The sequence below is a fragment of the Rousettus aegyptiacus genome, unplaced genomic scaffold (genome assembly GCF_014176215.1).
Source record: "Rousettus aegyptiacus isolate mRouAeg1 unplaced genomic scaffold, mRouAeg1.p scaffold_m13_p_5, whole genome shotgun sequence".
NCBI classification, from domain to species: Eukaryota; Metazoa; Chordata; class Mammalia; order Chiroptera; family Pteropodidae; genus Rousettus; species Rousettus aegyptiacus.
In genome coordinates, this window is record NW_023416308.1 from 20,111,631 (window position 1) to 20,138,969 (window position 27,339).

Here is a 27,339-nt window from a genome sequence, read left to right on the forward strand (position 1 = left end):
TAGAGTTCTGTTGGAATGGAATTAGTGCACTAATTTCAAGATTCGTTTTGCTTTAAATAGGTAAAACAAGGTGCTATCCTTTTCCTATTAAAAGCCACATGTCTTTCTGGGGGTGGTGGAGGCGGCGGGTACTGTCCCACTCAGAACCCACCCATATTTCACCAGACTTTTCCAATAGCCTGCTGAAGATGTCTCATTCTGCCCCTTCCTAACTAGGATTCTCCACATACTCTGGCTCTTGATCTAATAAGCTGTTCATCTGTAGACCAGAGAAGTACGTGGACCCAGAAATTAGTACAGCCAGGCCTTTCCCAGCTTGAGACAGCAATCTCACTCACTTCACCAAGGGGGCAAGTAGACCCTGCCAAGGGGTATTACTGAATGTGATGGTACATGACCCTTCTAATCATAGCCCCGAGAAAACACCAAAAGCTTAAAGTATACTTAAGATACTACATTATTAAGGTGGGGTGTGAATTATAGCTTTAAAATCAAAGGCTGAGAGGGCTCTTTAAAAAAAAAAAAAATCACCTGGTTCAACTTCTTTATTTTAAAGACAAGGAAACTAAGGTTCCCCCAAAGGGAAATGACTTGTCTGAAGTCACTAAGAAATTTGGTAGCCAGCCAAAATTCAAATCCCAAGCCCCCTGACCCTCTTCAAAGTTCTCCTCTCTCCATTATGCTACTTCTAAAAGTAAAGATTCCATAGCAGTGTAAATTAAAACCCTGGTTAAAGGGATATGTTTGGGTTCCCTCTAGAGAGCTTACTAACTGCAAGCCCTCACCTCTCAGACAGATGCTGAGCAGATACCATACAGTCCCACATGTGGAGTCCGAGACACAAAGAACCAAACGCTGACCCATATGAACAAATAGGCACCAATTTAATGAATGGTGTTGACACAGTTTCAAAGATAGTTACAGTTTGGGCATTCTGCTTAGTGTGCAAATTAAGGTAAATACGGATTAGAGAATTCTTAGAGGTAGATCCTTAAATAAAGCTCATCAGCAATGAACTATCTCTGATTTCCTATTGGGAATGAGCAAAAGAGCTTGCATTTTGCAGGAACTCTATATAAAACTGTGATAAAATAGACCATGGGTATTTCTTTAAGAAATTTCTCTATGTAAATGTCTAAACACTATGCTGAACATCTGAAACTAACACTGAATGTCAACCATAATTGAAAAACAGAAATAAATTTAAAATAAGTCAAAAATAAAACTTGTTCTCGTGTACAATGAGGAAAGCCAGGGAAATCAAAGCCTGTCTCAGCTATTTTTCTATTTATGTTTTCCTCCTGCCTGCTTGTAAATAAAGCTAGGATTTGTGATGCTTAAAAAGAAAAAAGAAAAAGAAGTTTCTCTACATTGCAGTCAGAGGAATCTTCTCAAACTGCAAAATTTATCATGTTATCTTCCTATTTAACATACTTCATTTCCAACTGCTGTAAGACTTTTTGAAATCCTCTATATTAGCTCAGAAAGCTCTGTATTATCTGGTCTGGTCTGGTCTAGCCTGTCTGTTTCTCTGTCTCCAGTTTCGTCTTGTGCTACTCACTCCATCACTTCAGACCCCAGCTATGTGGCCTTCTCTGAAGTCCCCAAACCCTCTGTGCTCAGGACCAGACAGGCAGCAGCGCCTGCCCTGACTGCAGAGCAGCATTCACTGACAACACCTCCACCCCGGGAAGTGCCTTCTGAGCACTGTGCTCCTGTCTTTCGTAACGCTTGCCACATGTTCCAATTACCTACACATTTCCGAGATTATCTGAATACTATCACCTTCGCTCATTCTTCTCTCATTCTCTGTAAGAGCAAGGAGCAAAGTCAAGGTTTGGGACCCCCATCTAGGATGTGCCTGGCACAACCTAGGCCCTCAAACACGGTTCAAGGAATGAATAAATAATACATCTGATGAACACTAAAGAACTTATTTAATGAAGGTGTCAACTGCTGTTCCCAGCTATGGGCACACTTATCCTGGATCCCAAATAAGCAGATCTCTCTTGTTACTACCCAAGAATTATAGAATTAAACTGGGAACAGTACTGCTTACCGTTTCTTTGGGTGGGGTGGGGGGAAATACTCAGTTTGAGATTAAAAGAAAAAAATAATCCTCTGGAAAAAACTATGTTAAGTGACTGAAGTTCAGTTACATACCAATGCCCTAAGAAATGTTGATACAAGCTGATCTAAAGTCTACCCTAATGAGCCAATTTTAAACTAAAGATTACTAAAAACCTGTAAACGGTAGCCTCTGATTAACAAAAACAACTCCAAATAACTTCACTACAACTCCTTTGGTTAAATTATATACTGATAAGTAAAAAAATAATAAAGTTTTGATATCTGAATGAAAATTAGTTCAAAGCAACAGCCTGATATAACTCAATTTCCCCCCCCCCCTTAGGGATAGGCAGACCACTCAGGAACCACACGACTATTTACCCACATCCCCCTTCATTTGAATAAAATAAAAACAAAAACACTACATGAAAATTGTACATATATTTTTCCAACAATAATTGTTTTCCATAGGCTTTCTTGAGAACAAGTATCCAAGGCTTTGAGATAACTCATTAAAAATTAATATTTTAATAACCACTGAAACTCTGCAGGAAGCGTACATGCACATTAGAAATTTAAGACAAAGACATTTCTGGTAGAAATTAGGAGTTAATGCCACTCACACTTAGCCCAATACAGTGAGCAGGCTGTTCAGTTTCCATTCCAATCAGCTGACAACTTGGTCGCGTACATAGGGTAATAACTCTTATTTGAAATGCTTAATATCCATACGATGAGAGGCAGAGGTGCATAATTAGAAATTATACCTGTGGCATTTTCATGTGTTATTGGTGAGCTAAATTGCGATGTTTTGCTTCAATAGCAGAAGCCCTTCTAGAATAAGCAAAACTCATGCTAGAATAATATTAACCACGACGCAATAAAAATAACATGATAAACAAAAAACATGGAACCCAAAAAGTGATGATGAGAAAGGAACACTGGCAGTGTCCCAGGGAGACCAGAGGCTTCAGGTCAGGAAATTAACCTGAGTCTCTGGTTCCGATGATTCTTCAGTTCATCGTTAAAATTTGATCCCGTCACATCCTTTGGGTAAAGATGACCTTATTTTGAACCATGATATCTGGAGGCCCCCCACGTGTCCCAGTGTGTATAGCCTTCCTGGCTTGGTGTTTAATGTGGAATTCGCATGTAAACTACACAGCACAGTTCATGCTCACTACAACCCTTTCCTTCTAGACTCCGACTCCCTGACCTCGAACACTGGATGTGACAGGCCTATCGGGGTACACAGGCATGCCTAGGTTTCTGGGATGGTGAGTCTTCCTCAATGTGTCTTTATATACATCTGTCCAAATAAATAAAAGCCAAGGCTTTGATCCTGAGTAATAACGTTAACAGATAAGTCAGAATGGGCCGCTGTTTTGCAAGTAAAGAAGACACACCGTCAAAGTCTGTTTTCACACACGTTAAACTAAACATGATGGCTTGATGTACAAATAAAATGTCCAAAGGGCAGAGACAGAGCCCTGGAAATGGAAATAGCCAAAGTCCACAGCAAATAAAAAGTATAAAGTGCTGAGAAGATAAAGTCACCTTGAAAGAAAACATTGATTGGGGACAAGCCCACGGGGACAATTCAGAGTTGACTCGGCTAGAGTTGCTTCCTCTCTATTTGTTTATGAAGGACAGGCACGACTTTCTCTTACTTTTCCTCTCTGGGTTAGTCCTCGGTCATGCAGTCAGCTCTGACCTACACTAGAGTGATTGCTGTTGTCATGGTTATTTTCCTGCCTCTCACCAACCATATCTTGCAAAGAAGGAAATCACAAATAAGCACTAAAAGGAGAAGTCAAGGGTGTGCGCGTAGCGATGGCTGCTCACACTTTTTTAACTCCTGAATTAAACAGAGATAATATTTGAATTGTACACTATTTATACTAACTCAGTACTGCTATTTCCTGCTATAAATTCTAACCCACCCAAGAACCACTAGCCCCATAATTCATGAGAAAAAAAATGCCTGCATTTTAAATAAATTGTCTAACTGTCTTGATATAAAACAAATACCAAAGAGAAAAAGGCAATGTTCAAAATTGAATACTTACTCCTGTACTCACGAGCGACAACATAATCCTTTCATTTAAGGCTAAAGTTTCCCCTTGTTTCATTTTGATCCTCTTCTTATCTAAGCATTTCATTGCATACCTGGAAACATAAATATTGTTGAAAAATCGATACTGAAAATAGACCTACACTGATTTAAACCATACACATCATACTGGGGAAAGTTTCTAAAGATTTGGGCAGTGTTTAATGCAGCAAAATGGTACCTAAGTGCCATGCATAAAAAAAAAAAATCTTCATTTTGCTTATATTAAGAAAAAAAATCAACTCCCTCCTCCAGGAGGTAGAGTATCAGCCTCCCACTCTTTAGGTGTGGGCTATGCACAGTTACTTCCTTCCACAGAGCACAGCATGGAGAAGGGGAAGAGGAAATCCACAGCAGAGAAGCCTGACAAACACGACCTCGGCCAAGTGATCAAGGTTAACATCAACAGTGATATCACTTTATTAATAACAAGTACCCTTGATATGATGTGGCGAGAATGGCATTTTACCTTGGGAGTCTTCCTTCTGAAAGCCCATCACCCCAATCTAACTACGAGAAAAGTATCAGACAAACCTAAACCGAAAGATACTCTACTATCTGTCAGTTTGTGAGAGTCAGGTGAAATAATAAATGTGTATGAAGAGACAAATTGATACTATTTACCTCTACAACATCATGCAGATATTCTAAATACTTTAACAAGCTTCGAAGATGAAATAAAATGAACAATTTAGTAAAATGTAACAAGGGCAAGTAAAATATCTCATTTAGGATGAAACAGTGTACTGAGCAAGTACGAATGGGGAAGAATGTCTCCATGACTCTGTTACTATAATGTGTTATCTCATTGAATTCTCACAAATTAGGTGCTTTTATTATCCCTGCTTTACAGACTAGGATGTGGAGGCTCCGACAGGCACAAACTTTGCGTAAGCCAGAAACTGCAGAAGCTGAATCTGATCTAGCCAAATGACACCAGGACCCACACTCCCAATCACTAGGCTATCCTGTCTCAGCACCAGGCCAGACTTCCAACACCTGGGTGTTAGGTATTGGGTTCAGCCCACACAGGGTCTCAAAGCAAAATGAAGAGCGATGGGAACAAATTAGTGAAAGTAAATTTTAGCTGCCAAATAATAAAAAAAACATGCCCACTATTAGACTTGTCTGAAAACAGAAAGGACTGCTTGGCAAGGCTGTCAGTGCCCAGTCCCAGGATGGAGCCAGGAAGAGGCTAAGTGACAATCTGTAGGCAGTGCTGGGGCAGCAATGAGAGACGGGCACTGAATTAGGTGACCTCGATTACTCTTAACGCTGACTCAATGATTTTATAAACCAGCTTCACAGACTATTCCACCTTGCCCACTGTTCTAACATGTCTGTCACCGGACCAAACTTACAGGTCTGGGTCTATAGAATCGTACTCTTCCATTCTCTTTGGCTTTCAGAAATACGTTCACTTAAAGTGCTTCTATATTAACAAAAATTTTCCCACAAAACTCCACCATATACTTTCTGGAAGACCCTTAAGCCTGGCTCACGTGCACTTAATTGCCTCCCATCACTCTCTTGTGAGACAAGAGACTGAAATGCGTGATGAAGCCCCACAATCTTGATCTTTATAGCATCCATTCTTTTCATTAACACTACTCATCTGCAGAACCGATGTCTCCTGGAATGCTACGTCACCCAAAACTGCATATGCTAAATCCTCACTATTTAGAAGAGAATGTCTATTTCTGCGGTGTATTACTTCAGGAGTGAGATCATGGGCTTTCATAAATCTATGCAGGGACTTTCTCTGGGTACAAGCATAAAATCTTCTTAATATTCCCAGCAAAATGTATGCGCGGAGGAAGCTTACATTTTTCCAGTGTCTGCTTTCCTGCAACCATATACTTCACCAAAGCCGCCTCGTCCAATGATCCTATGTACGCTGAAATCATTCATGGTCAACTGTAAATTCGAAATACAAAATGGAAACATGTAATTGCATAAAAATTACATTGTAAAGATTTTCCCCATGCAAAACATAGAGAAGAATTTGATGTAGGATCTGCCTTTTCCATGATTGATCCCTCAAACTGAAAGATGAGATGCACAAGGTGGCAACATTTTCTAGAACCTCCCCCTGCTCTACCCACAAAATGCACAAAATGGAGGCAAATAAGAAGATAACAGAGTAAGGGACAAGTTAGATTGCTTTTCCAGTCTCATAAATCCTAGATTATTAAGATGCAGCCCTTGAAGACAAGTGATTGTAAAATTTCTAGTCAAAAGGAAAAGCAACTTCAGCTCTTCTGAAGCCTAAAGTTTGAGAACAACTCAGCAACTCCAGGAACTATCACGGTAGAAAAAATTAAGTCTACGTCAAGGGTATCTGTGTTTTCATAAGAGTGGGCCATATGATCAGAAAACCCAACAGATGCTGGCCATGTGAATTTTTTATCGATAACATCAGTGAATAGAGCGGACTCGTGCTGGGCATGTGAGCATGAAACAAGACTAAGTGTGCGCAAAGTATATAAAGAGTCTTTATTCATAAGCGCTTTCCTTTTGTCAATAATATCTCAGGAATGCCCTGCTTCAAACAGAGTTTTAATAGCATCATACAGTGCAAAGGCAGATAGACAATCCTACGATCACAGCAAAAGGCCGCTGGGCAAGAGTAAATGCTACTAGTTTACATATCCTAGCAAATTAAGGGTCAGATTTTTGAAGGTTACCCCCAACAACCCTGAGAACCGCAGCCAGGTAGGAGCATTTTGCCCACAGGCTTATGTTTGATGCTTAGGGGACCTAGGACATGAAGACACCAGGTTGGCTGAAGGAGCATAAGCAGAAGGAAGAGCCACACCAGATAAAAGGGATTTTTAAAAATGTATGTTATTGCCTCTCGCTTATAAATCCCGCCAGGAAATGTGATGGAAATGGGGGGTTAAAACAGAACAAAACAAAACAAAACAAAACCGACTCTTCTTCCAATGGTATCATTCAAGTTAAAAACTCAAAAAAAAAAAAAAAAAAAAAAAAAAAAAAGCCAGTTGATACTTTATTTTCCCCAATTGCAAACCTATGTGAAGGAGACAGTAAGAAAGGCTGTAAAAACAAATGTGCATTCTAAAAGTAAAGGAAAGATTATGTTCTAGAATTAACGACATTGAAAAGTAAAAGATGAGAAACGCTGGGAAATACATGTTAGAAAGTAGCCAGTATTTGAGGATGGCTTTTAGCATTCTCAGAATAATTAAAAACGAAAACAAAACAAACAAACAAAAAAATGAAACTTTGGTCTAGGCAAAAAATGTCATCATTTTTATTACATGATCACACCTAATAATGAGGAAAAAAAGAGGAACTTTACCAGGAGAGCAAAAGACAAGGGCATACAGGAATTGCACTACGTTGACTTGTATTTTTACTACTTCTGTGTAAGGGTTAATCACTGCTTAAAATACTCTTTCATAAATAAATAAACACATTCTTATAGGAATATGAAACATGAGAATAAAATCCAACTTGTTTACACTTGGGTATGGGAGGATGACTTTTTCATACATAAAGCTGCAAGGACATTGGTTTAGGCAGTGTGTCACCCTTGGGAGCAAGCTCCAGGATCAAGTATTTTCTCACGAAGTGAAGCCAGAGGAAGTTTTTATTTAAAAAAAGAAAGGGAAGAAAAGCATGATACTTACATGGATATTTAATTCTACATTTTTCCACTGACAAAATCTAGTGAACTTGTCACTAAAAAAGAATATAAATAATTACTGGAAAGTTAAATATCAAGTTAACTGGATTTAAAGAACAACGTCATAAGATACACTGGAATTACACTACAGTTGTGCTGCTCCTGAATTTTCGTAAACATTTTCACAAAGCATTCACCAGTATTCGTGGCTTTATTTTACGAGTCAAACGTTTTTCCTTTAACTGTCATTATGCTATGTGACATCTTTATCTGAATCAGCACTGTCCGACTAGATAACACAAGCCACATGTGTCATTAAATTTTAACAATATATTTGATTTAACCCCAATACATCAAAAAATCATCATTTTCACATGCAATCAGTATAAAATTATCAATGAGAAATTCTACATTTTTGTTTTTATATTAAGTCTTTGAAACCTGGTGTGTATTTTGCACTTATCGCTCATCTTAATTCAGACTAGTCACATTTCAAGTGTTCAATAGCTACATGGAGCTTAGTGGCTACTGTCCTGGAAAGCACAGCTCTAAATAACAAAAAATTAATGTTTAAAAATAATTAGAAGAGTAGCAAACGTTCTGAAGTGCCAGGCTCTAGAGGCTTGTTTACTAAACTCAACAACCCTATACACAGGTAGTAGAATGATCTCCATTTTATAGCCGAGAAGACTGAGGCTTGCCCAAGGCCACACAGTGAGAGAAAGGGTGGAGTAGGATTTGAACTCAAACCAAGAATTGCCTCTCAAAGATATGAATGTAAAGGAAAGGAACCTTCAAACTAGAATCAGACAATGTCAAGCTGTGGTGATGTGCTTCCATAATTTACTAAATTGCTTAATGAGTGCTTCTGTCATCCATGAAGAAAAATATCTATCCTATATCTATTTAATAAAAATATTACTTTGATTACTTTTTATTAATGAGTGATATCTCTACAAAGTGTTTATTTTTAGTTCCCCCCCCCCCCCACCACCAAAAGTGCATCTAGATTGAATAGTCCTTAAAAACAAAGAATGTTCTTTGTGACTACTGGATTTCATCTAGACCCTAGAGTGATTTCTTACACATGAGCACTGTATTCAGCATTCTTTAAATGAATAGATGAATGAAGACTAAAAAAAAAAAAGGAAGAAAGGGAGGCAGAGAGGGAGTTCTTAAGAAGTACAAGTTATAGGTATCCTCGGCATTATAATAAAATGCCTAAGGCATCCAAATATCTCAGTTCCCCTAGAGGTTTCATTTAACATGCCTTCTAAGGATATTTTTAAAATATTTCTGAGGAAGGATCTTTTAAAAGTATTTCTGAGGCTAACAATCAAATTGAAAATCAAAAGCAGAAGAACTCTTTGTAATTACATAGCATCTTTTTTTGTCCAATCTAAAATGACTTTTAAAAAGTGTTTCATTGATCCTCCTAAAATCTCTATGAAGATGGTAAAATAAAATTATATTCTGAGAGTTTCTGAGAGTTGTTTCAAATGCTTTTTTTTTTTCAAGCACGATGAGTGCAAAAAGCAAAACCACATTGGGGTGTACTCCACATTTATATGTCCATGACTGTTTCTGTGAAATTCGCATGGTGTGTTGGCCTAACTCAGACTCTCTTCTCACAGACTCTGAAGTTCAGAGCTAGCAACAGCGGGTGGTGATTTAGCACATTTTACAAACTAGCAAACTAGCTGGGGTGGGTTAACAGACAGGGAGAGAGAAATGCTCTACTGACCAAGAGTTTAGAAGAAAGAACCAGCTCCCAATTTCTACCCTGCCTCAAAAGAATACAACCCTACCCCCAATCCTCGCCAAAAAAAAAAAAAAAAAAAAAAAAAAGCAAAAAAAAAAAAAAAAAAGAATACTGTCAAATACACATGTTGCCCATGAAATATGGGTTTGCTGTAACAAGTTCTTCCTTAGGAAGTACAGATGGCCCCTGCTTGTCCAGGCACAGTTGTGGGTCCATGGGGGTTCCTTGAGCACTATTCCTAGTCGATACATAGTTACTAGAGTGGGAGTTTCTTGGTATTAGATAAACCAGGGCAGAGAACAGTAGAGCCTGGGCAACAGAGGGCTAGGATAGCCAAAGCCCCTGCAGACAATTCGAGTATCTCAGAGGATAGATCAGAGGTTAAAAATAACAGAAATGACTGGTGCAGTGAGGGTAGGGAAGGGTCAGCGTTTTTAACTCTAGTTCCTGACTGGGGCTTTAGACTGCTGAGCAGTTGAAGTTTACTTCCCAAACGTGGCTCACAAGCCTCCTCCAGGAGAGGGAAGCCTCCCTCCCGGATTCAGCCCCACCTGGAACTTAGCCTGTTTTCCTGCTGGGTCTCAGGAGAAGGCAGAGAGATGAGTGCCTGTTCTGCTGAAGACTTTCCCTTTATTTTCACACTGTAGCGTGGCCACTAGGAAATCACCTTAACTGTGAGGTCCTCAGAGAATATGTGGCAGGTCCTAAGGAAGCGATGGCTACACGGTTTTACTTAAGGAGTGTCCGTACTTTTCAAAACTCATGGTCACTCAAATCAAAGACATTTTGAGAATGTATTAACATAAAAGAAACCCAAAAAGCAATAATAATGAACAAATTGACTTCAAAAATAATTCACTTGCACAAAATGGTAAATGTTTCAGGAAATGCAGTGTGCATGCTCGCCTAAAATGCAAACAGCCTCACTGTGTTTCCTGTGATAATAAGAGTGAATGGCTCAATCGGAAGGAGAAAATGACCATGCAGGTTGAGTGTCTTCCCCAATTTACATTATCGATCCCATCTCTCCCCTCTCCCCCAGGGATCACATAAAAGCTCGGTCAACCCAGAGTTGGGAAAGGTCAGATTTCAGAACCAGCAGCAATGGAGTCAGCCCTGAGCCAGCATTCCATCCCCTGGATTCTGCTGCTTTTTGACAAAATTTCTCCTCTGACTCAGAAAAGAGTAATCATTTGTATGCATATGAGTTTCCCAAAGTATTGACTCGACTCCAGGATAAAATTATCTCTTGAACTCTAGTAGAACCATAACAGAACTTTTTTTTCCCCTCTAAATTACTTTAGTTCTGTGAACATGTGGAAGAAAAAAAACTGTAATGAAGCAGCGTTTGTTCTTAAAGGGCAATTACGGAACAGCTGCAGGCTGCTCTAGCAATGAGACACAATCATCATGTCAATTGTCTAGAACTCAGTGGAGCTGAAGGAGAAAAACACAGTCAGTGTGAATGCAGACTTGCTTTTAGAAAGTCCGATTCCAACGGTGCATTATCACAGACGAATACTCAAAAACACTGAAGAACTGACTGTTAGGTGCCTGAAAAGCAGATGAGTTCAACACTTTTACAGGCGTCACTGAGATGTTTCAGAATTTTCTATGACAAGCACGCTCAATAGTTTGAGTAACTCAAAGGGACATAATTAATAGGCATTTTAATGATCCATATGACCACAGACATTGATTATAGCCTGTACTCTTAAATTCTACATTACGGATCAGGTGCTGGCTTGTCCCACTTTGGGGGACATGATTTCCAAGTCCAAACAAATGAATTAGATTAATTATAGAGTTCTGCTTACATTAGTAAAGGTGTCCCAATAAGATACTTTTAATGTTGAGGTTCCCTAATCTATTTAAATTTTAGACCATTTTGAAGGTAAAAAACTAAAGGTCAAAGGGATGTTAAAATATGCAAGTCCTCTACGGCCATGCCACCCTGAACACGTCCCATCTCGTCTGATCTCCGAAGCTAAGCACGGTCAGGCCTAGTTAGTACTTGGATAGGAGACCACCTAGGAATACCAGGTGCTGTAGGCGATTAAAAAAAGAAATGCAAGTCCTAAATTATAATGTAAAGAAAGTATCAAGGAAACAGTCTAATGCAAAGCTTGGCACATAGTACGTGGTCAATAAATATCTGGTGAATGAATAAATTAACACGTATTCTAAAGACAGTGCTTATTGCGTTAAACGAGGTGCACCTCCACAGTACGAGATATTATATAAATGCTAATATTCTAATACATTATATGTCGAATGTATCTCAATAAAAGGTTTTATATAGAGAGATATAAAGTTTTGTACCTTTCCATAAATTTTTGAAAAATGTTGCCTCGAAGACTTTCACAAATTTCTTCTATGTATGGCTGGAAAGCAAGGAAAAGAAATTCCACACTGCATAAATAGGAACATACAAAAGTGAAAATACAAACAGATGAGACTCAGACAAGGCAAGGTTCCCAGTTATGCACTCCCACAGCATCTCTTCCTTGCCCTTCTCGACATCTGTCCAAGTTTCATTAATGGATTCATTATATCATGATTATTTATTTCATAGTCATATATACTACTCGATGGCACATTCCACGAAGGCAAGTACTGGTCTGTCCTGTTTGCCATTCTATCCCTACTACCTAGCATGGCTCACTGCAGGTTGCTGATACTTCTTTAAATGACCGGAATTAGGTTAATGGGTGTATGACTTGTGCAGTTCCATAGGGCTTACTCAGAAGAGCACAAAGCTTGGTTCAGTGCCCTACTGTCACCATTGTGAAGTTCTTAATAATTTCTTAACAAGGAGCCCCACATTTTCATTTTGTTCTGGGCCCTGAAAGTTATGTAGTACATCCTATAAATTACTATTAGTTAATTCACTACAAATTATCAGCAATATTATTGAGTTTTAAAGACTAAAAGCTGAGGGACCGATAGAGTAATTTTTTTTTTTTAATTAACTCTTTTCCTTATTGATTTTCTATCTCTTGGAACCTTAGGGCTAAAGGTGACCATGAGTTGGGGTGAGGTAAAGTCAATCCTAATCCTTATTTTGTATATAAGATGCTGTGGAGGTGTGAGCAGGTCTGTCCCCCAAGTCTTTGAGTGAATTCACGGCTAAGCAAGGATTAAGGCAAGGACTCCTGGCTCACTTGTGCAGTGCTTTTTTTCCTATGAACAATCTACTTCAATTTCATGCCACTTTACACATTACTGAATAAACAGAGTAACTTTCATTTTCCACGTGATGAACTTTAAATTGCGAACTATAAAAATATCAAATGTCAACATTTCACAGTTCAGCACAGAGTCAATTAGATAGTTTTGGAAAGTATCTTGTTCGACATCCTACACTCACTGAATGATGCAAATTTGGTGTTTTCTGTGTCTTCACAGATCATTCTGACAATTTGCAAAAAAAGAACGACCAGATCAGAAACCGTCCAAGGCAGGTGATGAGACCAGGAAGTCTGAAGAAGCCACAGAAACCAAACACAGGCAGCGACACAACCACAGCTCTTCTGGGAGCCTCACTTCCTGACGCAGAAAAGAGACTCTGGGCCAATCAGCCTCCACTGCCTCACCTCACAGGGCTATCACTGTCCTGGACAGGGCACAGTGACTGGTCACGAAAACCAAATGGACTTTGTTCCTTCCTGGTAAAAGGAAGAGCTGATCTATCTCTCTGAAGTTCTTTTCAACTCTGAAATCCTATGATTCTAATGTGACATATATAATATTGATCCTGACAAAGTCTCCTAGATGCAAAAGGCTGAGCCACAAGTCTCAAGAGATTCAAAAGACATCAAAAGATAACACAGATCAAGTGCTCAAAAATTTATGAAAAGAGTAAGCTTGTGTATCGTAGATTTTCTATTTACAAAAACTATTTTAATATTTTTTCACATTTTATCAAACATCTCGTACTTTCTGCTAACAAAATAAGACGGTGTTACTGGAAATTCTTAAGACTAAACATGATATACCCACATTGACACTTTTCAACAAAAAGAACCACAAAACATGCCAGGTAAGCAGTGCAAAAGCCAAAGCTCAACAGTGTGGTCATAAGCAAAGACTACTCCACCTCTCTGATTCTCAGTTCCTTTAATCTATAAAATGAAATAGTCATATCTAATTTGCAAGGCTATTGTGAGAATTTAATAAAATTAAGAATGCTGAAAGCCAAGTAAGGGCCTGGCATATTTTAAACACCTAAATGTAAGCTAGGACCCCTCCCGACCCCTGCCACCAAATGTGCCTATGCAATTTCTAAAGTCAATTTTACAAACAAAAAGAATCAATAAAAAGCATTTTGTATTTACTTTCAGAGCATTTTTGTTTCACTTGCTGCTTTTCCTTGATAAGAAATCTCAACTCAAGCATCACACTTCTCGATCTCAAATGCATTATAAAAATACAGTAATCAAAATAGTATCGTACTGACATAAAGAGAGACATTATAGACTTATGAACAGAATAGAGAATTCAGAAATAAATCCACACATCTATGGTCAACTGATATTTCCTAAGGATGCCAAGAATATACGATAAGGAAAGGACGGTCTCTTCAATAAATGGTGTTAGCAGAACTGGATATCCACATGCAGAATGAAATCCCTGGAATAGGACACCAAAAGCTCAGGAAACAAAAGCAAAAATAGACAAGTGGAACGATATCAAACTAAAAACCTTCTGAACAGCAAAGGAAACAATCAACAGAGTGAAAAAGCAACCAATGGAATGGGAGAAAATATCGGCAAACCATATATCTGATAAGGGGGTTAATATCCTAATATATAAGGAACTCAAGTCAATAGCAGAAAAAGAAATAACCTGATTTTAAAAATGAGCTAAGGACTTGAACAGTCATTTTTCAAAAGAAGGCATATAAATGGTCAACAGACATACAGAAAAGGTGTTCAACATCACTAATCATTAAGGAAATGCACATCAAAACCATCACGAGATACTGCCTCATACCTGTTAGGCTGGCTGTTATCAGAAAGACAGGAGATAAATGTTGTGAGCATGTGGAGAAGGGGAACCCCTTATGTACTGTTGGTAGAAATGTAAACTGGTGCAGCTACTATGAAAAACGGTATGAAAATTCCTCAAAAACTTAAAAATAGAACTACCATATTTTCCAGCAATCCCACTTCTGGAAACGACATCAATATCTCAAAGAGAGAGCTGCACTCCCATGTTCATTGAAGTATTATTCAAAACAGCCATGATATGAAAACAACCTAAGTGTCTGTTGATAAACAGGTAAAGAAAATGTGGGACAGCCACACATATACCCCCGACGCATACGAAGAAGATTATTATTCAATCTTTAAAAAGATGGGAATTTTGCCACTCATGATAACATGGATGAACCTGGAGGATATTATGCTAAGTGAAATACACCAGACACAGAAAGACAAATACTCTATCTCACTTAGATGCGTAATCTAAAAAAAGTCAAAGTCATAAAAGCAGACAGTAGAATGGTGGTTGCCAGGGGCTGGGAGCTGGGAGAAATGGGGAGATGGTGGTCAAGGGTACAAAGTTTCAGGCACACGGGATGAATAAATTCTAAAGATCTAATTTACAACATGGTTAACTATAGTTAACAACACTGTAATATATACTGGAAATCTGCTGAGAGTTAATCTTAAGTATTCTCACCACGCACACAAAAATATAACTATGTGAGGTGATGGATGTGTTAGCATGGTGGTGGTAATCACGTTACAGTGTATGTGTATATCAAAGTCATCATTTCCACCTTAAATTAGATAGAATTATCTGTCAATTATACTTCAATAAAACTGGGGGTAAACAATTTCAACTCAAAGATGTCAACCAACTTTACTGTCCCTCTATAAATAGGACATCGAAATGGATAACTTCTATTTATACTTTAATATGTTCCAAATGGTTACACTGAATTGCACTAATACACTCCTTATTTTAATCAACTTAAAGACTATTTCCTTCACCTCTGAAATAAGAACACCACACTCATTCTACATCCCTCTTACGAGAACATTATTTTCATTTATTTTTTCATGAACAAATTAGCAGTGTTTTGTACAGATCTACTAAGAAGTAGCTTCGAAATGGATATTCTCTGAAGGCATGAAAAGAATTTTGGTGGTCCTTGTATCTCATCTGGAACTCTTTTTTAATGTTATTTATTCTTCAAGAAAAGCTAAAACCAGAGCTGTCACATCCATGTGTTGTGAGTATAATTTAGCAATGTTCATTGTAAATGACAATTAAGACTATGTATGAACCATGTCAAAGTCAACGGAAAACTGAAATTCTGGAGAATATAAAATGCAGATATTCACATTGTACTTTTGAATGTAAAATATTTGATAACTGCTAACATTTATAGCAGGACCAGTGCAAAGCAACTCACATGCACCTTTCTCACTGAATCCTCAAGATAGCCTTTGAGGTCTGGAAACTCCAGTCAATGAATTTCACAGCCCAAGCTTATAACCTACTAGACTATACAGGAAGGTGCTACCATTTAAGAAAAATCCACCTAAATATTTTGGCAGAAAGGTAACACTCAATTGTATCCACATGCTCTAAGAGCCAAATTAGTATTTTCTCTATATGGAATAATCAAATTCATTTTCTATAAATAAATCCCATCATAAGGAACCAATGGGCACCAATGTTAAAATCAACTGACCTCTCTATAAATGAATGAATAATCCAAAAAAAAGGATAAATTAATTCTTTTTATTTATGACAAGTATTATACTACTTAATGATATTTTTTTCATATCTCTTATGATTTATAAACCTAAAAAAACTACATTATCTATTTGAAAACTTGCCCATGTCCTTGCAAGCTGTCACCTCCAGAGAAAACACACTGGATGGAAAAGGCTTTGGAAGGACGAGAAGCCAGTACATCAAAAAAGCAGCAAATACACAGGCCCATTAGCTGTGGATTGAATTTTCAAGTCTTGTAATTTAAATCTGTATGACTGTGCCATGTTCAAGATCTGAGAAGCCAAGATAAAATCCAGGTCCCCAGTCATAACTCCAAAGTCATTCCAACATTCGATCACAATTCTTCAGAGAATTTATGTCATCCGAGAGATGACCACCATGAGGATCAACACCTCTACCTCCAGAAATAGATCTTATAAAGTCCCTGCTCATCACGGGTGTCTAGGATGTCAAGTGGGAAAAGGCTTTTTCTTCCAATGTCTTCTCTTCATTGACTTATTGAAAATAATGTTACTAGAAATGTCTAGTGTCCTTTTACAGGAAAGAAATTATGAAGGATGTGGTTATAAGAACACATTTCAATGAAAAGACAAGCAATAGTAAACTTCAGTGGTTCCAGATAAACCTTCAGATAAGAGCAGTCCTATGTATAAAGTCCCCTAGTACCTATACACATGAAAAGAGAATATCACCAAGTCCAAGTGATGAGCAAATCAGATATATTTATTTGGAAATAATTTTATCTTACCTGAAAAAGAGTTGATGTCACCTGTTTCTTGGCTAGATGACTTTGTACATGTTCTACGGCTTGCTTTGAGAATGGCTTTTAGAAATCAAAAACAATATTTTTTTCAACGATTAAAAAACATAACGAACCTTTGTATGTTATACAATATCACAACATATAATTAAATGCAGCAATTACTGAACAGTAATCTTTGGTAATTATATTAGCACACATTCTTTAAAGATCTGCTGGATATTTGTGGGCGAGCTAAACAAATGCTTGCTCCTCTGGGCTTCCAGAGTACTGAGACACATTCTTAGAAGGGCAATGAGCATGGGAAGGGGTGGGGGCTGACTGACAATACACCTAATCCTATAAGAATTCAAGATTGATTTGATTTTTCAAAAATGTAAAAAATCTTATCACCTTACTAACTGTATACATTCCTCAATTAGCTGATAATAAAGTTTTAAAAATGTAAAATGTCTACAAAATCAAAGTTTCTGTGTAAGAGAAAATAAATGAATGAAAATGCGCCTAAGAATTAAATGCAGGATTACAAAGCTAAGACAGGTGGTAAAAGGCTCCAGGTGAAGAAGTCCCGCTATAACTATAGCAGTGGGGAACTAGTTCTAAAAGAATGGAACTTACGCCAGCAAAATTACAAACTCTGTCCTCCCCTAAAACTTCAAATTATATTTCCTTCAATAATGCACAATAAGAAGAAAAGCTTAAAAAGCATACCACACTGCTAAAACCTCTCTAAATTTCTGGACTACATGAAAACTAAGATTATAGAGGTTCTCCTCATGAACATCTGGCATTGTCCAAGGTTCAACCATTCCCAGAGCACTAATGATTAGCTCTAACTCAGAAATTTTTTCTACTACAAGGTAGGTGGGTCCAAAAAACAGTAATGCAAGTAGGTTACAAGAGGTGTCATCTTTAGCCACCAGTTATTAAATATCAATAAGAACTGCAAACAACACAATAAATACAGAAGCACTAAAACACATCATTATCATGGCCAGCGCTGTCCAACTAAACTTTCTTCAAGGACAGAAATGTTGGGATCCATGCTACCCAAAACAGGAGCCGCTAAGTCCCATGTGGCTAGCGAGCATTTGAAATGTGGCTCATGGGGAAGGCAGGAATTAAATTTTAAATTTCACTTGATTTTAATTAATTTAAACAGCCAATGTGGCTAATGGCTACTGTATCACACACAGTAGGCCAGAACTGTTTGGCCGCTCATTTGAAAAACTGTCTTAATATAGAGAGATTGCATGGTAAATTTTTATTACTAATTATTCCACTTACTCCTGGTGGAACAATTTCCTAGGAACCTAGTTTATTCTAATGACCAAATTTAACCGTTTATCTGATTTACAAGAAAAAAGTATTTCAACCATTATTTAACAATTAATGAATACAACGTAACTACAATCTTCCTTATTAAGTCAAAGAAACCACTTAAGATTTACATTTATCAATATCTAATTAGTCTAATTGTTAAAGTAGAGTTAAATTAAATTCACAAAGCTTAATTTCTTTGAGAAAGTCTAGAATTGAGACTAGCCCTTTCTTCCATTGATTTGAAGTAGCTATTTTATTCTACCAACTTTTACAGTGAAAGTATCTGCTTTTGGAAATACATTAAGTGTGTGTAGAACAACAGATATTCTATCAGTAGTTATCAGAAAAAAAAATGACAGAACAAAGAAAGAGGTTCTATCCTCAATGCGTATTGTTTAATTTTTTAACACCTTCCTATTTTACTTTCATTCTGGAAACCCTGAAGGCTGTTTAACATATATCCATACTAAATAAAACAAAAAGAAATACTTACATGTGAACAAGACAGCAGCTCCTTCATGATGTAGGTATCATAAATTTGTCGACTTCTACAAAGGCGATCTTCCTCATTATCAAGCTTTTCATATTCTTTTATCTAGATAATTTAAAAGTTGCCATTGTTATGTATGTCTTCCTATAAATTTACTTTATTAAAATATATTACTAGTCTTGGTAGAAACCACTTCCACATGAGATCATGCAAATTATGGAACTGGCTATTCCACAGGAAACGATCACTTCTAATGTTATAATAATGATGTTGGAATAATTTAAATTCAACATGAAACTTACAAATTGATTTTTTCCTATGATGAACCTCATCACAAATTTAGAACCATAATATTAGGAAACAAATACTGCCATAGTTACAATTATCTTACACTCTATTAGCCATGGACCATTCATCCTTGCCAATTCTCCTTTCCAAAGCACAAATAATTTAAATTTGGCCATTATTCCATTCTAAGAGTTATGGGGATCATTCTCACTCAACTGCAGTGTTATAAAACAGAATAAAAAATATATTGTCAGGATTCCTGCAAAGAGATTTTTTCCTTTTTGTTAATCAACTAAATATTTTGGAAAGGCATTAACCCATAGATAAAAGCATTGGTTTTTCGGGTTGAACTGCATCTGCATTATAAAAGTATTAACAGAAAGCTTACTTCAAATAGTATATTTTGCTAACTTAGGGAAGGTAATGTGACCAGTGTTAGCAGGAGCCCAATAACAAAATGTGCTTTGGAAATACTTGCTTTAGGTGGAAATAATCCCTATCATTCTAACCTGATTACAGAAGTTCCTGAATCAGAGAAGTGTTTTTATATATTCACAGAAATATTCTTAATCCAAAAGATAAAGAATGAAAACAGATGAAATATGGAGCTAATAGAAAGACTGTAGCAATGTAGCAATGTAATGACTAATTACTACATATGACTTATTTGGGGGAAAAAAATGTTTCCAACGGGTAGCCAGTTGTTCTATCTGGTATGATAAAAGGGCGGGGGGGGGGGGGGCTGGCTACTCCCATAGGAGAGAGTATAATCTGAATAGAAATAAGTTACCTTTTTTCCTTATAGTCTGTTTGGGTTTGACAGTTTTGAAATCAAAACCAGTAAATCCTGTAAGAATTTCTGATAAAGAAAGGGCAAGGAGAGGGGTATGTGAGGTCCCACATGAGAGCTAGCTGTTCGCACGCTGAGAAATCACTGGGATCATCTTAGTTGCCCTGAAATACCATCAGTGTTACATACTGAGATGTCTGAGATTCACAAGTCTGTTACTGCCAGGGCTTAGAATGGAGTCTTTTTAGAATAGATTAAAAACAAACAAACAAAAAATAACATAAAGGCAGGCAGGCTGGGGTAGGTTGGCACCCCACCCAAGGGGAAAAGACTGTTTTACTAAGGAAGCAATCTAGCAAGGCTGGCACAACCAAAGGACCTGGGCTTAACTATCCTGAATTAATTAAGGAGAACAAGTCTAAAGAGTTCAAACACCAGGCCAGACGCAAGTATGCCAGCTGCAAGGAAACGGTGAAATCGGAGAAGAGTCAGAATATAAACACAGGATCCTGGCTTAGTTGATGTCTTCTGTTTTTTGTTTTAGGTAGGTCCAACGGCTAGTTAATGCTAGGCTGAAAGAGGTAGACTGTTGGTGAACCAAAGGCCAATGTTTCTACCTAAACATATGAATAAATTCAAGGAGTAATAAGCCTTCGTGGAATTATTATTCTTGAAAACAAGCGTAATGAAATGTAAGTCTATGTCCCAGGGGCCCTATAAAGCAGGCTGACACCTGGTAAAATAAATGCCGAGTCTATGGTAGTTTTTCATAAACCATAATAATATAGCTGTACAGAAAATGTTAGTTTCTTGGGCAAATGATACTCTGAATCACAATACTGGCTTTATTAAGAGCCTTGTGCCTCATCAACTCCAATGGGAACGATAAAAAAGATAATTCTTAGTAGGCAAAGTACAAGCCTAAAGTATCTATGGCTGTAATTTAAAATTCACTTTCTATTATCAGTAAGACCACTAATTAAAGAACGTGCGGTCAGCTATCAGTTAACTCTAGACAGGATGTCCTTATTGTAGCATACACATAGAAAACGCCACTTCTAATTTTAGCAGTTAGGTTGTCGTGGTAACCTGACCAGGTAGAGCCCTGAGTTCAAGGTGAAAATTCTCCCCTACAGCAGAAAAGAAGTATCATCATCAATGATATACATTCACTGATCATGTAATCTCCTTCTGCTTTGGTGGTTACAAAGCTCACACCAAACATGGAGTCTACATATCCAGGATCCTAAGAGCAAGCTCTTTGGTCCACGGTTGTCATGCTCTCCACTTTCTCCCTTCATCTGTTCCCCTACCGTTCCAGTGGATGGTCTGGTACCATCACTAATGGCCTCTGCCTTGCCTAATCACGGGTCTCTCTTTTGTCCTTAGCTTCACTGACTCCTCTGCAGCTTTCAACTCAGTTGCCACCCTTGTCTTTGAAGCTTTCTTTTCTGATTTCTATGATCTACACTCTCCAGGGATTTGCCACACTGGCTCCTCTTCCTCAGTCCCCCTGCCTGACTTCAAAATACCGAAGTGCCTCAGAGCTTGGTGCTAGGACATCCCTTTATCACCTGCTATCTTCTCCTTAGGTGAATCTATTCCGGCCCAGTTTCAAATTCCAATTATATTCTGGTGACTAAGTCTGAACCTCTAGGACTCAGTTCTCCCCCTGAGCTCCAGATTCTAAGTATCGAAGTACCTATTTGACATTTCCGCATCCTTTCTACCCCAGCCAACATGTTCCTCTCCTAGTCTCCTCTATCACAAAAATGACTGAAACCACATTCCTAGTTGCTTAAGCCAAAAAGGAATAATTAAAATCGATTCTGCTCTTCTGCTCACACCCCTCCCCCAACCACCTCCTATATCCAGACCATCAGCCAATCACGTTGGCTTTGCACTCAAAATGTATCACAAACCTAAACTTCTGGTAGTAGCCAACTATCTGCTAACAGGACAATCCATCTGATGGGGGAAAAAGGCAAATTCTGGACATATATAATACTCAACCACACTGAGCACAGGAGTGACCAAAAAGTACACAGATAATGGAGACGGGGCATCAAACAGAAGCTGGAAAGTAAGAGGATATTCCTAAAAATAAAGAGCCTGAGGGGGAGCTCCAAAATTCTGAGCATAAACTCTATCAAATTCTCTGTTGGTCCCCATGATGACATGTGAGTACGGCAGATGCAAGGCAGTCCAGCTAAGGCCAAGATTCAGCTACTACCTATTTTATGAGAAGATGGAACCTGAAGTTGAGTAAGCCAAATTAACTGCTAAAACAAAAAAATCAATACCCTTTGGAGAAGCATATAGAGTTTAGAATATCTACAACATATCAATCAAAATGTACAAGATACAATGTGAAATTAGTCTACATATGAAGAAACAGGAAAATGTGGTCTACATGCAAGAGAAAAGAGCATAAACGAAGACCAATCCAAGGTGGCTCTGATGTTGGAATTACCAGACTAGGGTTTAACGTATCTATTATAACAATGTTCAAGACGTAACAGACAATGTGCATGTAATGAATAAAAAGACAGGAAACAGCAGAAAAATATTAACTACGTAAAGAACCAAGTGGAAATTCTAGAACTAAAAAACAAAATATCTTAAATTAAAAATTCAATGGAAGGACATAATAATAGAGATGCCAAAAAAAAAAAAAAAAGTCAATGATTGTGAAGACAGATGCATAGAAATTACCTAATTTGAGTAACAGAAAGAAAAAAAAATATTTGGGGGAAAAACTGAAAAAGGCATCAGTAATATTTAGGATAATATCCAAAAATCACACGTACATAAAATTGGAATCCCAGAAGGAGGATAAAGAGAGATGGAGGTAGAAAAAAATGTTATAAGACATAATGGACCAAATTTTACTAGATTTGGTGAAAGACATAAGTCTACAGATTCAAGAAACTCAGCAGACCTCACTAAGAATACACACAATATTTCAGATTAGTCCTCTAAAACACAGCGATTGTCAGAAATGGGCATGCGGAGAGGTGAACAAGACATTTTTATGTCTGTCTAAAAGAAATATATTTTGCATATAAAAACACTGATCGAAAGTGGATGGGAAAAGATATATCATGAAAACAATAAGCATAAGGAGATTGAAGTGGCTATATTAATATCTAATAAAGTCATTTTCAAGACAAAAAAAAATCTTCCCGGCAATAAAAATATAAAAAAATAACAATCATAAAGGTTTATGCACCTAATAACAATCTTCACAATAATCTTAAAAATTGGCAATAAAAAAAAACAGATAATTCTATAGTCAAGAGTTGCAGATTTTAACATCCTTCTCTCAGCAACTGATAAAACAACTAGATACAAAATGCATAAAGATGTAGATGATTTATCACGTTGGCCATTTTGATCTAATTGACATTTACAGAATATTCATCTAACGCTCCCATTTTAAATTTCCCATGGGCTTTAGAATAAAATCTAAATGTCACTCTGGCCCCCAAACCCAGTGTCTCTTATCGATCTGATCCTGTCACACCACTCCACCTCTCTCACCCAGTATGAACACACCACACTGATCTTTCAGTTCCTCAAACACACCAAGTTCCTTACCACTACCTTAGGGGCAGTGTCTTAGCCATGACTTTGACCTAAAATGGTCTCCCACTCACCCTGTGCCCATCTTCAAAAGACTACTAGCCTGCTTGTTATTCAAGTCTCAATTTAAATGCCACCTCCTCAGAGTCAGTCTTTGACCTATCAGTCTAAAGTGGCTACCAAGTCATGATACATTAGTTCTGAGTCGCTTCATAACAGTATTACTTCCTGATATATTTCCTGTGTTTTGAATCTGTTTTGAGTCCCTACATACCAATTATTACTTTCTGAAATACTTCCTGTTATTTATTTATTACATGTTTATTGTCTTTCTCTCAAGCAAAACAGAGGCTCAAAGACAAGCAAGGACTTGTTCTTCCAAGTAATGCCTTCCCAGCATTGGATAAATACTGGTTGAATGACTAAAAAAAAAATTCTATATAGTAACTTTACCTCTGATCTTATATTTTTTCCATAATTTATTTTTAAATCAAGGCATCATCATATACATATTTTTATAAGCTGCCTCATAATCTAACAGGTACAAAGAAGTGTATAAACCAACACACTGAACAGCAACTATGTGTCAGGCGCTCTTATGGTATGTTGCACTCACACACTACAACCCCAAGAGACAGGCACTGCTATCACCCTAATTCTTAGCTGAGGAGACCCAGGCAGAGAAGATAGACTGCTTGCACAAGTTTATGAAGCCAGAAACCAGTGGAGTCCATACCCAAAGACAGACGGTCTGAGTTTAGAGCTCTTAACCATATGTTACAGCCTCCCATACACCTGAACAGCACATTAGAGATATTGGGGTTTAGAAAGCAATTGTTCATCCAGCATCCTATTTAAGCTTGTCAAGTAGCAGATGATTACTAACCTCATTTCATAGATGAGGTAACTAAAGCTCAACTATTAAGTCCCGACACTGTGAGTTCCTCAACTATAGGGACAGTGTACCGTTTGCATTTGTAAGATCCAGGTCTGAAATGAGGGAGGTGCTTCACCGTTTGCTCAATGACTGGCCCCATATCCCACAGCAAGTGTGAGGCACAGGTGCACCTAGATTCTAGCTAGGCCTTCTCTCTATGAGTCAAACAACAGTCAAGATGAAAATACTCAACACACACACACAAGCAACAAGCATATATTAAGTATTACAGGAGCATTACTGACCATAAATGGTGTGAGAATCAAAGGAGTAAAAAACATGGGATAGCTGTACAGATGGACTTGTTAAAAGTACAGACATTGAGCTAGACCTTAAACTGAGCTAGACCTAGATTTTTCACAAGCTGAGAAAGGGAAGCAGCATTCTAGGCTTGGGAAAAGACATAAGTATAACAAAAGGAAGAGAGGGCTCAGTGGGTTTGGAAATGTTGGTTCCAGGAAGTTAGATGTAAGAAAGTAGTGAAACATAAAGAGAAAAACGTAGGTAATAACTAATAGAAAGATATATGAATGTCAGGATAAGCTGTTAAGACTTTAACACAAGAAACAGTAACTATTAGAAGTCTGGGGAGGGAAGAAAATAGAAATACAATGTATAAAATATATGTTTTAAGACATCTAACAAAAGAGTTTTCTAGAGATGGAAGTCATAAAACAACAACCAGAAATAACCCAACTGATGAAACCAAGGAGTCAGAGCGGAATTACTGACTGATAACTCCAAGGCTGCACTGACTGGAGAACTGTATTTGAAGCCCTGAGGCTGCGTGGTATCTTCATTAGAACAACTGACTGAGGAGCTTTGGAGTATTATTCTCCATGAGGATAATCTGATAAGCCAGGTACATCATGTGTCAAGCCAGAAGAGAGGCGAGAAGACTTGGGGAGCAAGCCAACAGAGAGAAACTCTAATGTTTAAAGGTCAAATGGAAACATGTCAGCAGTAGACAGCACCATATTGGCAAGAAGTGCTTAAGAAATAACCCCAAGTAGAGTGCCCATCTGTTTCAACCTCGCAACAGCTATCTTTAAAGGAGATTTCTCCGTATTTGACAAGGCGACTTAGTACATGCTGAAAATGAAAAGGTGAAGCTTTTAACAACACGAGAAAGAAAAAAAGTTTTGACAGAACAAGCTGTGATACCCAGATAAAATGCCTGATTATGATTCAGACTGAAATAATAAAGTTACTGCAAACTGAGTAAAATCCTTTTGGATTTAGCTCTTTTTTACATAATGCTTAATAGTACATCCTAATTTGACCATTCTTCCTAGAAATCTGTTCATATAATTTTGAAAATTTAGAAAAATATAAAGTATTCATGTGTTAATAGACCAGAAAGAAATGGAATATCCCTCTAATTTTCAAACTTGTACAAAAATTACTAATATCAGCACTAATTATGCTATGCTTTCTTTGGACCATTTAAAATGAGTGAGAGTCAAAGATACATGGCACTAATAATAATAATAATAATACATGTCATTTTTAAAATATGTTCAATTAAAAATATTTCCTAATTCCTTTTTAAATTTCCTCCTTGACCCATAAACCATTTAAAGTGTATCAGTTTCCGGGCAGTTAAGGATTTCTTGGTTAACTGCATTATTAAATTTGAGCTTGATTCCATTGTGGTCAAAGAACATACTCTGAACAATTTCAATCTTGAAATTTGTAGATTTCTTTAGGGTTCAGTATATGACCTATTTTGATAAATATTCCTACGTACTTTAAAGAATGCAAACTATAGTTTTGCTGGGTGTAGCATTCTATGTATGTCAATCAGGTTTAGTCTATTCATTACTTTATTAAAATCTTCTATATTCTTACTCATTTCTTGAGTGTTCTATAAGCTCTTAAAGTGTAGGTCTCCCACTAGGGTTGATTTATAATTTTAAATTTGTCAATTTTTGCTTTATATATTTTGAACTTATATTATTTATAACATACAGATTTAAGATCATGATACTGACTCCTTTATCATTATGAAATAATCTCTCTTAAAGTAGAATTTGAGCATTTGTGTACTTTGTCTGATATTAGTGTTGCTATATCAGCTTTGCTCTGGTGTTTGTATTGTAAATCCTCTTCCACCCTACTGTTTAAAGTATGTCACTTGTAAGCAGTACATAATGGGGTTCTGGTTATTTATCAAATCTGACACACAGTTTTTTACTTGGAGTATTTAGCCCATTTATATTAAATGTAACAACTTATACTGATGGATTTACAGCTACCATCTTATACTTTGTTTTCGATTTGACCATTTCTTATTTTATGGCTCTTTTAATTACTGTTTTTTTTACTTTTTTTTAGATTAATGTTTTATTCCATTTCTCTTCTCTTTTAACTTGTTAAATATACACATTTTATTCTTTTTTAAGTTACTTTAGAGATTACAGTATGTACCCCTGAATGATTACAAGCCGAAGCATATTACTTTTCCTATCCCTGCAATATTCTAGAATCTTAAAGCACTAGTTTTTTAACCCCATGTCCCACTTTTCGTGCCACTATATTTTAGTTTTACATACATCTTAAACTCTAAAAACATTATATTATTGCTTTGCACAGTCAACATCTATTTATATTTTACATATTTATCCTTTATGATGTCCTTCATTCTTTCCCACATTTCCATCTGGGGATGATCTTCTTCTGCTTAAGGTACCTCCCCCTTAAGTATTTATTGTAAGGCAAGTCCACTACTGACAGATCACTTCAGTTTTTGTCTGAAAATATTTTTACTTCACGTTCATTTTTGAAGGAAATTTTTACCAGGAACCGAATTCTAG

General features: G+C 37.2%; 1 protein-coding gene across 4 annotated transcripts in view; it reads right to left on the reverse strand.

The window, feature by feature from the left end:
* GRK3 (G protein-coupled receptor kinase 3) overlaps nucleotides 1-27,339 on the reverse strand; it is a 111,567-nt gene that overhangs the window by 35,721 nt on the left and 48,507 nt on the right. For 3 of the 4 annotated variants that reach the window (XR_001594346.2, XM_016124214.2, XM_016124217.2), the window contains 6 exons: nucleotides 18,927-19,028; nucleotides 17,099-17,173; nucleotides 11,920-11,981; nucleotides 7,840-7,891; nucleotides 6,009-6,100; nucleotides 4,140-4,239 (listed from right to left, as the gene is read on the reverse strand). Coding sequence is in view for 3 of the 4 variants with exons in the window: in XM_016124214.2 (XP_015979700.1) it covers nucleotides 4,140-4,239; nucleotides 6,009-6,100; nucleotides 7,840-7,891; nucleotides 11,920-11,981; nucleotides 17,099-17,173; nucleotides 18,927-19,028 (483 nt within the window). In the remaining variant the exon portion in view is untranslated. The remainder of the gene's footprint in view (nucleotides 1-4,139; nucleotides 4,240-6,008; nucleotides 6,101-7,839; nucleotides 7,892-11,919; nucleotides 11,982-17,098; nucleotides 17,174-18,926; nucleotides 19,029-27,339) is intronic. The other variant, XM_016124216.2, reaches the window with a different exon arrangement.